The following is a 12,845-nucleotide window of genomic DNA, read 5'->3' as shown; positions in this document are numbered from 1 at the left end:
ACAGCTGTCTGGAGGCCCGTATCGGACAGACTGTAATTGCCTTCATTAAAATCAAGAGTCTCCAGGCTTTGCAGTCACAGCCCACAAGTCTCTGCTAAAGCTGCAAAAGCAGCTACCAGGTCGGGCTCAATCCCTTCCCCTAGCTCCTGCAGAGGACCATCAGCTAACTGCAGGGTAAAAGATGGTTATCTCCTGAGGTGTGGATGGTTTGGCCAGGGTGGTGAGTTTTGTCACTAGGATATTAACACCTCTAATAACTGGGGGAGGGAAGAAGACGATGTGGCTTAGGCTGAGTGTGGAGTGTTCTGGAAGCCTGCCAGAAAGGGAAGCAGGGATGACTGGGCTCCTCTCCCTCCTCCAAAACCCACAGGGTGAAGCAATGAGTGAACGGCCAGGGGGCTGGGGTTGCAGACTGGGAGCAAGTGTCACTGATAAAAGGCAAGGGCCTTTACATGAAAAGCGCAGGGGCTGAAGAGCCAACATTCCAGTTCTGTGAACCATTCCGGGTTTTCCCCATAACCTAACACCATCTTCCCCCTGCCCCACTTTCCAAGCGGTGAGCTCTGAGACACAGACCTAAAGGGTCTTACTTACCCTTTGGAGGGTCTAAGCCAAAGGGAAGCTCCAGGGTGTGAGGCCAGGCCCTGGCATATAAAGAATCAACCGTGACAGGCCTCTGGCAGTTGTGCGGGGGAGAAGGATGAGCATGCCCGCCCCAGGCATGCCCTGCTAGCCAAAGGGAAGCATGCCATTTCCTCAGGCCACCAATTTCAAACTGCAGGTCAACAATCCAGTTGCAAAACCCATTCACAGTAAGTCTGTAACTAGCATCTTTTTGTTTTGTTTTGTTTTGTTTTTTTGAGATGGAATCTCAAGTCTCGCTCTGTTGCCAGGCTGGAGTGCAGTGGCACGATCTCAGCTCACTGCAACCTCCAGTGCCATCACGCCTGGCTAGTTTTTGTTTTTTGTGTTTGTTTTTTGTAGAAACAGAGTTTTGCCTATTGCCCAGGCTGGTCTCAAACTCCTGGGCTCAAGCAATCCTCCCACCTTAGTCTCCCAAAGTGTTGGGAATACAGTCCTCGAAGGGACTGTATTATGTGAGGGTGTATAGGGGCCTGCAACCAGCATCTTTAGAAAAGATCTGAATGTGGCCGGGCACGGTGGCTCACACTTGTAATCCTAGCACTTTGGGAGGCCGAGGTGGGCAGATCACCTGAGGTCGGGCATTCGATACCAGCCTGGCCAACATGGTGAAACCCCGTGTCTACCAAAAATACAAAAATTAGCCAGGGGTAGTGGCAGGCACCTGTAGTCCCAGCTACTCTACTTGGGAGACTAAGGCAGGAGAATCACTTGAACCCTGGAGGCGGAGCACCACTGCACTCCAGCCTGAGCAACAGAGCAAGACTGTCTCAAAAAAAAAAAAAGATCTGAACTCCCTCTAAGTAGGAAGTACTCATTCATGAAAGCTTCTATTCTGTTTTCCCTCTACATAAATGTATGCCTGTTAGATGGGTCAAGAAGTACAATATGTATTTTATTGTAGTCTGAAGTCAGAGTTTGAAAGCCACAGTTTTGGGCATGGCTGGTTCTGCTGTTTGTAGGCTGCCTGCACCTCTGAAATCCACCTGACCCACTACTGCAGCCCACTCTATGCATGGCCCAGCGAAGCTCTTCAAGGAGCGCCCTGCTGAGGCAGCCAGGTGGAGGGTGGGAAGGGATGTGGAGCCCAGGGAGTGGGTGCTGAGAAGACCACCGGAAAGCCAGGACCCCCTCAATCTCTATCCCCAGTTCCTCAGCCCAGAGCGACAACGGGCAACTCACTGATCCCTTCTTGTTCCATACATGAAGGCAGGTGCCCGCCTAAACCCTCCCTGGCAGGGCCTCCTGAGCCAGGCTGGCTGGGCAGCCCCTGCAGTTCTGTGTGCGGGTCCCCCATGGTTGCTGCTCACCGCAGTGCCCTGCCCCCACTTGCCTAAAGCCACACAGGCTGCTTGCCTGTGGCTCTGCCAAGCAGGAAACCGACGCCTATTCTCTGACCACAGGTGCCATGGAGGGCACACGATGCTGGGGATAGTTGATCCCCCACCCACTCTCCACGCCCGCCCCTGCCACAGCCAGATGCCACTGACCATCAGGGAAGTGGGGGGTGTGAGCCAGGGGGTGCAGGGCTGGCAGGCGAAGCCGGCTGGGGTTTTTACACAGGAAGGAAGAGCAGGCTGATGTGGGGGAGGAGGCCAAGGAAGGGCGGAAATGACTGCAATGTCAGCACCCAGGCGCAGATCAGGGGAGGCCAGGTGCTCCCCGCCCCCCAGTTCTGACCTTTGTGCTAAGATGAGACGTGCAGTCTACACCAATACCCACCATACCCAGAAAAAAGAACAACAGTCAGAGAGAGTGGGGGCTGATTTACCACACAGGTTCCCACACCCCCCACAGAATACAGGCCCTTCCAGGAGAAAATGCTGCGTGGGCTGGTCTGGGGGCACAAAGAGAAGAGGCATCTGGGAACCCCAAGCTCTTCCCCAGGCCCACCCCAGAGGGCAGGGGCGGGGGAGGCACTGGCTCCATTCACATCTGCCAGGCTGCCAGGGAGGGGCCAATCAGAGGGCAGCAGGGATGCCACAGGGCGGGGCGGGAGCTCACGTTACTGATCTGGTCCTGGGTCTTCTTGATTCTCTGGAGCTCGGGCGTGTCTGCCACCACGCTGAAGCCTTTGCCCTTGTTCTTCTCAAACTCCTCCTTGTAGCGCACCTGCAAGGTGGGGAAGAAGAGGGATTGGAGTTGGGCCAGGAGTCGAAAGGGCCTCGGCTTGGGGCCCCTCTGAGGCAGCAACCAGTCAGGAGATGGGGACAGGGAGTCAGGAGAAAGACCCTGACCAGAAGTCCCCAACTCAAAGCAGAAGCCTCAGCTCAAAGGTGTTAGACTCGTAATAATAAGCCACTGCTAAGTCTTCAGTGTGCTGAGTGGCGGGCACAGAGCCCAGGGCCCTACATGAACCATCTCCTTTACATCCCACCATATATGCAGCCACGCAATTAACAGCTCCCATTTACAGACCAGGAAACGGAGCCACAGAAAGGCAAAGTCCCCTGCCCAACGTCACAGAGCTTAGCGGTGAATGAACCGCACTACCAGAGTGCAAACCCTCATCTGCCTGACTCCTGACCCTTCACTCCCAGCCCATCCTGTCTGGAAGCTTATAGGAAAAAGGTTCTTTCCAGAGCTCCCAGGGTGGCCCAAGCCCTCATGTTAGCCAGGATGTGGCCCTGCCCACTGCGCCTGGGGGAGCTTTTCAGCAACCAGCTGAGTGAGGGCTGTGCCAAAGGACAGAGTTGGTGCCCAGAAAGGAGGGTGGTGAGACAGCCCCAGGGAAGGCTCCATCAATGCGCCTTTGACAGGCCCCACGGATTCTGGGAGGCTGCCGGGCTGGCTTCAGAGGCAACGGCCATAGGAGGGGAGGAAAGCAGCAGGGGTCAGACAGCATCTTAGCAGGTCTCCAAGCTCCAGGGAAGAACCCTTCCACCCCACCACAGTACTAGAGGGACTCAAGTCAGACATCAGAAAGGACTTCCCTGGCACGAAAGGTATTGAAATATGAGGAACAGCTTGTCCTCCCCTGGGGGTTTTGAGGAACAGAATGAGGCTGAGAAAACTCATGAACAGGAAACTATTCCCTGGCTTCCAGAGACTTCACTGTCCACCTCAGCAGCCATCTGTTCCAGACCCCAGCAGCTGCTTGGATTTCCTCCACAGGGGCTGCACTGTCCTGGACACAGGTCAGCCCAGGACACAGACCCGGGCAGTTCCCAGGAGGGGAATCATCCAACAGCAGCACCGAACTGCGCTTGGATTGCAGTGACTGCGCGTGCACACACAGCCGTGGCCATACCTGTCAGGTCCCCTGCACATGCCCATAGGGATCAGAGTTGTTTGTCTCCTGAAGCCCCAGTCACTCATCCATGTGGCTCCCTCTCCTTCTCTGTTCTGATCCAGACAAGAAGGGCCTGGATGTGCTGGTCCCCATCGGATCAGAAGTGAATGCAGTGGAGAGAGGGACCAACCCACCCCAAGAGTCCAGAACCTGCCTAGCACCAGCTCTTCTGGGAAGCCCTGGGCCAGCACGGTGACTCTTACTGGGAGGCCCTTTGGGAAGTGGGCATCGGGGAAGGTAGGGCACTCAGAGACAGAGAAACGTAGCTCCAGATACAGAAGCCTGCATCTCAAGCCCCTGGCCTCAGTTTCCTCATCTGTAAAAGAGTTGTCACAGAAATCAGGTATAATATGGGGAGGGAGCTTCTTATCACCAAGTATGGGCACAAAGCCAGGCGGAGCTGGCACTAACACAGGCTCAGTCTCCCACTTCTGAGTGATCTTGGGCCAACGACTTCACATCTCAAGACTCAGTTCCCACATCTGTAAAATGGGTCATAACGCCAGTTATTCCAACCCATGATGCAGACAGTGGCTCGAAAGCAGCAGCGCATTGTGGATGGCCAGTATGAAAGTGCTCTGTCAGCGATGAGGTGCTGAACGAGAGCCAGTCCCCACTCCATCCCCTGCTTCCTGGCTTTCCAAGGGTCAGGCCCCTAATCAGGGGAATAATCGCCATGACGACGCTGCAATGACATCAGCTGGTTCCCAGGCTGGGAAACTGCTTCTGCCTCCCCCTCCCTTTTGGGGAAGGATCATTCATTTCACTGCTAACATAGGAGGCCCACAGAAGGCAGGGCTGAGGGGTAGGTGCTGAGAAAGGAGGGAGCCTGGGATCAGCACCACGTTGCTGTGTGTCTCTAAGTCAGTTCCCCTCTCTGGGTCCCCTGAAGGGAGCTGGCTAGCTGATCTCTAAAATCCCTCCCATTTGGGGTCTGTGACCATTTTTAAGCACCTTTAGACCCTGATCGTGGAGAATCAAGATGGGGAAGGCTCTTTGAGAGGCCTTTGGGTATGAAAGGGGTGGCAGAAGTGAAGGGTGCGGGGCCAGGGGTATAGGGAGGGGGGCCCAGCCCAGAGCCCCTCCTTCAGGGCTCCCTTCTTGCCCTGGCAGGAGTGCTTGCCCCTGTGGTCTAGGATGGCTCACCAGGGTGCTGTGGGGGTCCCTGTGCAGGGAGGCACCTGCCCAAGGTCACAACCCAGTTGTCGCTCAGGCCAAAATGCAACTCAGTGCTTCAGCCAGAGGACCCCACTCCTGGGAGATGCCTGGGCTCCCACTTTGGAAACTCTGGTGTGAGGGCCAGGACTGACTGGCACCTGAGGCTCCTGACATCCAAACAACCACCATCCATGAAACTCTAACTGTCATGTCAGTTCTTAATTATTCTCCCTGTATCTATCTTGCTTCTCATCCCAGCAGACAGGAGGTGCAAATCAACTTTTGTTGGATGATGAATGAATTGATTGCAGACACGTAATCTCCAAACAAAGCAGCATAATTGGGAAAACAACTGCCTTGATGACCCAATATAATAAGAAGGATCATTACTTAAAAATTATGCCAGGCACGGTGGCTCACGCCTGTAATCCCACCGCTTTGGGAGGCGGAGGTGGGTGGATCACCTGAGGTCAGGAGTTCATGACCAGCCTGACCAACATGGTGAAACCCCATCTCTACTAAAAAAAAAATACAAAAAAAGTTAGCCAGGTGTGGTGGGCGTAATCCCAGCCACTTGGGAGGCTGAGGCAGGAGAATTCCTTGAACCTGGGAGCCAGAGGTTGCAGTGTGCTGAGATGGCGCCACTGTACTCCAGGCTGGGCGACAGAGTGAAACTCCATCTAAAAAAAACACAAAAATTAGGCTGGACTTAAAAACAAAATGGCTCATGTCTATAATCTGGGAGGCCAAGGCAGGGGGATCACTCGAGCCCAGGAGTTCGAGACCAGCCTGGGCAACGTAGGACTCCATCTCTATTAAAAAATTAATAAAAATCTCTAAAAAAATACAACATTTATTGAGCAAAATACAATACCAACAATTTCCACTATTATGTGCCTACTGTGTGCTGGGCCAATATACTTTGTAACCCATCCCCTTCTAACAAAAAAGAAACTAGTTCTACACAGGGCGCGGTGGCTGACATCTGTAATCCCGGCACTTTGGGAGGCAGAGGCGGGCAGATCACTTGAGGCCAGGAGTTTGAAACCAGCCGGGGCAACATAGCGAAACCCTGTCTCTACTAAAAATACAAAAATTAGCCGAGTGTGGTGGTGCACACCTGTAGTCCCAGCTATTCAGGAGGTGGAGGCGAGATCATCGCTTGAGTCTGGGAAGTCAAGGCTGCAATGAGCCAAGATTGCACCATTGCACTCCAGCTTGGGTGACAGAGACCGACCCTGTCTCGAAAAAAAAAAAAAAAAATTAGACACACCCAGATGGAGAGGAGAGCTGATGGAAAGGGCCGTGGCTGGAAGTCATGGTCAAAAGGTTGCCGTGTGTATTTCTCAGCTTCATCACGTCCAAGTTCCATTTCCTCTCTTTCCGGGACAGTAGTAATAGCAAACACTGAGTGCTGACTTCATGCCAGGAATCTTGAAATGCTTAACATATCCTCCTATCTCACACCACCCTCTGGAGAGAGGTAATCCCCATGTTTCAGACAAAGGCACTATACACAGAGGTTAAGCAAGTTGCCCAAGGTCACACAGCTGGTGGCAGCAGATGTGAGATTCAATCGCAGGCCAGCGAGTTCAGGCAAGGGTGATGCTCTACCACCCGTGCTGCTCACAAGATCCGAGGAGGAGCAGAAACCCCCCTGTAATTTCCCACGACCCCATCGAGGTGAGTTCATGAAGGGAAAAAAGGAAGAACAGTCTCCTGGCGCTTGGCACTTCTGCCTGGGATCAGGGCCACACAGACACCTCCAGCTCAGTCCCACCCCAAAGCCACTGCCTCTGCTCAGCCTGGGGGTGGGGTGGGAGCAGCAGGTGAGAAGGGGGGCTGGGGATCCAGCTGCCAGCCCCCTGCCTCAGCCAGGCCTGGGCAGGACCACCCAGAGGGTCATTTCTGGCCAGTTCTGTGGTTACCTCCTCCACAGGGGAGGCTCCAGGTGTCCCAGACACCCAAAGTGCCACTTTGGAGACCAATATAGAGATGGGAAAATAAATAAAGCTGAAATAGCCTCGGCAGCTTCCCAGAGACAGGGAAAGGCAAGGCAGGCCCAGAAGGGGCACGGAAAGAGGCCAGCTAACCTCGTGGGGTGAAGCTGGGTGAGCAGAAGAGGCTTCCATTTCCCTTCCCGCCAGCTCTGCCCCCATGGCGGCCACAGGAACCAGAACCTGTCACTGTTCCAGCCTGGCTGGCTCAGCCCTTCCAAGCCTCAAAGCATCAGACCCAGCCCCCAGCTTGAGGCAACTGGGTTTGCTGTCCCCATTTTACTGGTGAGGAAGCAAAGTTATGAGAGGAAAGACAGTCTGAGGCCAGTCTAAGACCACACAGCTGGTGGGTGGTGGGAAGGGAGACAGAACAGGCCTGCAAAGAGGGTAGCACCCTTTCCTCCCCGGCCTATCCTGGCCCTCAGCCCTCAGCCCCCACCCCCGAGGACCCCCACCTCAGGGGAACAGAGCAGTGCCCTCAGTGCAAAGCCCTACCCTAACGTTGCACCCCTCAGAGTATACAAACAGGGTCGGTACACTCCTGCCCACGGGCCCATCTCTAAGCTTCTTCAAGTGGGCCAAAAGTCCTTATCAGAATCACAGGGGAGTCAAAAATGCAGATTCTTGGGCCTCACATAGAGCTGCCAAGCAGAAGTTCCTTGGGTGGGAGCCTAGGAATCTGCATTCCAACAAGCCCTTCCTACTTGCTGGTGACTGGTGCATCCTGCAGGGTGGGAGCACGGGGCTGGGTGCCTGTGCCGTCAGCACCATTCAGAGCAACGGGCTCAAGGGCCAGGTCATGGGGCTTGATGTCTGCCTCTGTCCCTGGGCTCTGGGCAAGCAGGGCAGCCTCTGTAAAGCTCACTGTCCCTATCTGCATGACAGGGATAATAAGAGCCCCTGTTTCATCAGCTGGCTGTGAGGATTAAACAAACCCAGGCATACACACATACACGCGTGCACGCACACACACACACACACACACGGACATGGTCTGGCCCTCAGTGAGACCCTAATGAAGAGTGACCACCATTGTCATCTCCCGAGAGGCCTGCCCAGGAACCCATCAGGCCATGACCCTGAGAAGCAGGGGGCACAGGCTGGGGACAGGAGCTCCCAAACCCAGAGTGTGGTGCCAGCTTCCCCTGTTGGGGGCAGAAGCAGCCCCTGCCAACAGCATGCCCTGCCCACCTGCTGCCCATCCTGGGCAGGGGGAACAAGGTCGGGGGGGTGCTTCCTCCTTAAACCCCACCCCTCGGGGATCGGGTACCGGGGCAAAAAGAGCTGCAGCCATGCTCTTGTGGGACTGACAAAGGCTGAGCGGTTTGAATTTCTCCCCTGAGAAGGGTGTGTGTGTGTGTGTGTGTGTGTGTGTGTGTGTCCAAAGGCCTGCCATCTGCTCCCAGCACCTCTTCCCCCAGGTCCTTCTGAGCCCCTCCACCTCTGGCCCCCAATGCCCTTTCACAGGGAAGGGAATCTGAGGCAGGAGTCAGGGCCTGGCTAGAATCTGTAAAATCTGGCCAGGTAGCCAGGCCTCCAGCCTCCTTGGCTGACAGCAGGTGGTGGTGCTCCCCCACTTCCCAGTAACTTCAGCTTCTGTCCACAGGCGGGTGGGTGGTTGGTGTGAGCTGCTGCTCCCCTCCTCTGTCAGCCTTAGGCCCTACCAGGGCTGTGCGGGGTCAAGGGCCCCACACTTAAGAGTGACAAGACCAGGGCCCAAATCCTGGATCCATACTCACTCACTCAGTTCCCCTACCTGTAAAACACAGACAGTGGGTCTTTTACCTTCCCCTGGAGCCCAGTCAAGGATAAACAAGGGAACCAACTAAAGGCACTTGCTAAACTACACAATTTCTTTCTTTTTCTTTTGTAGAGACAGGGTCTCACTCCGTCACCCAGGCTGGAGTGTAGTGGTGCAATCATGGCTCACTGCAGCCTCCAACTCCTCAGCTCAAGTGATCCTCCCGCTTCAAACTCCCGAGTAGCTACGAGCACAGGTGCACACCACCATCCCAGCGGGTTTTTTGTTTTTTGTGTATGCTTTGTTTTTGGGATCAGTTATTGCTATGTTGCCCCAGCTGGTCTCAAACTCCTGGGCTCAAGTGATCCTCTCACCTTGGCCTCCCAGAGCACAGGGATGGCCCCCAGCCCTAAATTACAAAACTTCTCAACAGCATAAGGAACTATCATGTTTATTGTTAAGGTAGAGACTGTTTCTTAGGGAGTGGATAGTCCCTGAGTTAGACAAACCTACATTCAAAGCCGCCAGTGTCTATTTCCTCTTCTCTGAGGGCAGGTGATCCTACAGCTGCACAGGGCTGGGTGAGGATTAAACAGCTCACACGCCCGGAGCGCTGATCCCTCCAACGCCAGCTATGAATATTATTATTGCCTCTCCTACCACCCGCAGGACCTCAGGCAGTCCCTTAATGTCGCTGGGTCTGTCGTCTCATCTGTAACAATGGGGAAGAGAGCACCTTCCTCACCGGGCTGCCAGGATTCTTGAGAGAGGGTGCATGAGAAGCCTGACACAGGGCAGGGTCCGTTCTCCCTGATGAACCCGATTCCGAGAGAGGGTGCATGGAAGGACACAGGGCAGGGTCGGTTCTCCCCGATGGACCCAGGCAGTCACATCAAGATCAGGCAGCAGGAGTCCCCTCTGGAGGAACTAGGAGAGACCCCCTCTCTGTGGCCCGGGTGAAACCTCTGCAGTCTTCTCCCGGTCCTGAGTGGGTCCTGGGTACGCTGTCCACGGGGTAAATTCCCCTACATGTATTCTCATGCATAATCCTTTCATCGGCTGAAGCCCCGCCCCACCCCACCCCACCTCATCCCTGGCCAGGTTTGTCCCAGGAGCCCTCGCACCCCCAGGCAGGGTGGGTCAACTGTTCTGTTCTCAGGACTCCAGACCCTTTGCTTATTCCTCCGTGTCCCCTAAAGACCAAGTTCTCCCTAGGCCTGCAACCCATCCTTCCCTCCTACAGGAGCACACACCTCCCACTCAGCAGTGCTCTGGAAAGTCAAGCCAAAGGAGACAGAGGCAGAACAGCCCCCCATCCCGCTCCCCCATGGCAGGGCCCTCTTCACACCTGGCCCTCCAGTGGGTGGAGAAGGTTTGGGATGTGACTATAGAGGATGGGCTGCACAGCCTCAGACTGGCATGACCTGGAGGGGCAAATTCCCTGGTCCTCCCCAAACCCCTCCTTTGTGGGTAAGTGTGAATGGTGAAGAGGGAGGGGAGAGTGGCTTCCTGGAGGTGGGCTTTAGAGAGCCCCAGAGCGGGCTCAAATAGACACGCACACCTCTCCAATCCCCTCTAGGTAGGAAGTGGGGGAACGCTGTACCCTACTCCTTTGATAAAGTCAGGGGTGGGGTCAAGAGTCAAGGCAATGCTAGGATTTCAGCACCTTGGCCTTGCAGAGTAACCAAAGGGGAAGGTACTCTTGCCAAATGCCCACCTTACAACATCCCTCCCCAGCATTCCTCCCCGCCAGGCCCCCGGTACCGCCCAGCCCCTCACCTGACTCTGGAGCTCACTCTGTTGCTTGAGGCGAAGGTTTTCCGGGGTGTCAGCCACCATGGTAAAGGACTGCTTGGGGTAGTGTCTGCAGGACAGAAAAAAACAGAGTGGGGGTGACTCTGGGGGAGGGGCAGGAGCCTCTGGGCTTCTCACAAAGCACGCTCTCCTGGGAACTTCCTCCTATGCCTGGGCACCCCCTGGCCCGGCCCCGCAGGAGGACCTCAGTGTCCACTACCAAGGCCGAGGGGAGGCAAGCATTTCTCAGACTCAGCTGGGACTGGCTGACCTGGGAAGACACAGCAGGCATCAGTGACGGGCCAGCCAAGGAGAACTGTCCTGAGTGAAAGGATGGCCACTGGGACACTCTCTGAGGGTTGAAGGTTACCCTTGTTTGGGGATAATCCATGCCTTGTGCCTACCACACATGGAGGTCAAGGCAACTGGGCCCGGTTGGGGGAAGATGGGCACAGGTGAGTCAGGACTAAGCTCTCAGCTAAGACCAGAAGTGGAGACCAACCACGCAGAGGAGAGCAAGCGGGAGACAGAAAAAGAAAGGGACACACATATCCAGGGGGACTTCCTGGAGGAAGTGGTGTGAGAGAAAACACATGGTTAAAGTGGTATTTCAAAGGGTTAACAAGGTCCAACCTAATTGGAGGGTAGGTGGGAAGGCCAGCTTGAGGATAAAAAAGGAGGTCACCTGAGGGTGACATGTAAAATACAGCTTGAATATCCCTTACTGCAAATGCTCAGGACCAGATGTGTTTCAGATTTTGGATTTTTTCTCAGATTTTGGAATATCTGAATATTCATACTGAGACATCTTGCGGATGGGACCGTTTCCTATATACCTCATACACATGGCCTGAAGGTAATTTTATGCAATATTTTAAATAATTTTGTGCATGAAACAAAATTATTGACTGCTTTTTGACCTATCACCTATCACATGAGGCCAGGTATGGAATTTCCCCTTGTGGCATCACGTCGGCACTCAAAGCTTTGTATCTTGGAGCACTTCAGACTCTGGACTTTTAGATCAGGGCTGCTCAATCTATAGTAACAACAGGGAATTAGGCCAGGCACGGTGGCTCACGCCTGTAATCTCAGCACTTTGGGAGGCTGAGGCGTGCGGATCACGAGAGGTCAGAAGTTCGAGACTAGCCTGGTCAATATGGTGAAACCCCGGTCTCTACTAAAAATACAAAACTTAGCTGGGCGTGGTGGCATGTGCCTATAGTCCCAGCTACTTGGGAGGCTGAGGCAGAAGAATCACTTGAACTCAGGAGGCAGAGGTTGTACTGAGCCAAGATCCTGCCACCGCACTCCAGCCTAAGCGACAGAGCCAGACTACGTCTCAAGAAGAAAAAACAAACCAAAACAAAACAAAAAAACAAACAGTGAATGTCTCCCCTGTGCTAAGGGCTTATGTGCCCTAGTTCAATGAATTCTCACAGCCACCTGTGTGACTGGTACTCAGTGTACCCCTTTGATAGATGGGAGAACTGAGGCCAGAGAGGTTAAACAGCACGGCCAAGACACACAGAGATCCAGATTTGCGCCCAGGCGATCTCTTCAGTTCATGCTGAACTTAGTCGCCAATTTCCAGGCCCAGGACAGCCTGGTCCCCAGCAAGAGGGCCTGGCTTGGAGGCAGCAAAAGCCAGGGAAACCCTCGGAGCCTGCAGAGACCTCCAGAAGAGTTTGGTCCAACTCCCTCATTTCCGAGGAGAAAACTGTGCTGGCGCCAGGCCACCTCTCCCTTAGCAGTCTTCATAATTAACTTATTTATCACTTCGAGGAATTGTCTTCTCTCTCCACTACTTCTCTATGAGGGGAGGGATTTGGGGGTCTCTTTTGTTCATTGGTTTATCTCAAGCTCCTAGAATAGTAGGCGGTGCTCAGTAAATAATTGTTGAATAAACAAATGTCAGGCTGGGCGTGGTGACTCACGCCTATAATCCCAACATTTTGGGAGGCCAAAGTAGGTGGATCACGTGAGGCCAGGAGTTCGAGACCAGCCTGGCTAACATTGCGAAATCCTGTTTCTATTAAAAATACAAAAATTAGGCCGGGCGCGGTGGCTCAAGCCTGTAATCCCAGCACTTTGGGAGGCCGAGACGGGCGGATCACGAGGTCAGGAGATCGAGACCATCCTGGCTAACACGGTGAAACCCCGTCTCTACTAAAAATACAAAAAAAACTAGCCGGGCGAGGTGGCGGGCGCCTGTAGTCCC

The 12,845-nt window shown here is 54.3% G+C and overlaps 1 protein-coding gene across 4 annotated transcripts in view; it reads right to left on the bottom strand.

Annotated features, from left to right (window-relative positions):
• Window positions 1–12,845, bottom strand: part of LASP1 (LIM and SH3 protein 1) — a 94,296-nt gene that overhangs the window by 20,661 nt on the left and 60,790 nt on the right. For 3 of the 4 annotated variants that reach the window (XM_017879005.1, XM_017879003.1, XM_017879004.1), the window contains exons 3-4: window positions 10,610–10,694; window positions 2,647–2,754 (exon numbers count right to left, since the gene is read on the bottom strand). In XM_017879005.1, coding sequence (XP_017734494.1) covers window positions 2,647–2,754; window positions 10,610–10,694 — 193 coding nt within the window. The remainder of the gene's footprint in view (window positions 1–2,646; window positions 2,755–10,609; window positions 10,695–12,845) is intronic. The other variant, XM_017879006.1, reaches the window with a different exon arrangement.

This window comes from Rhinopithecus bieti, unplaced genomic scaffold, assembly GCF_001698545.2.
Source record: "Rhinopithecus bieti isolate Rb0 unplaced genomic scaffold, ASM169854v2 scaffold_10685, whole genome shotgun sequence".
Taxonomy (NCBI): domain Eukaryota; kingdom Metazoa; phylum Chordata; class Mammalia; order Primates; family Cercopithecidae; genus Rhinopithecus; species Rhinopithecus bieti.
This window is presented reverse-complemented; position numbering and strand designations above follow the sequence as displayed.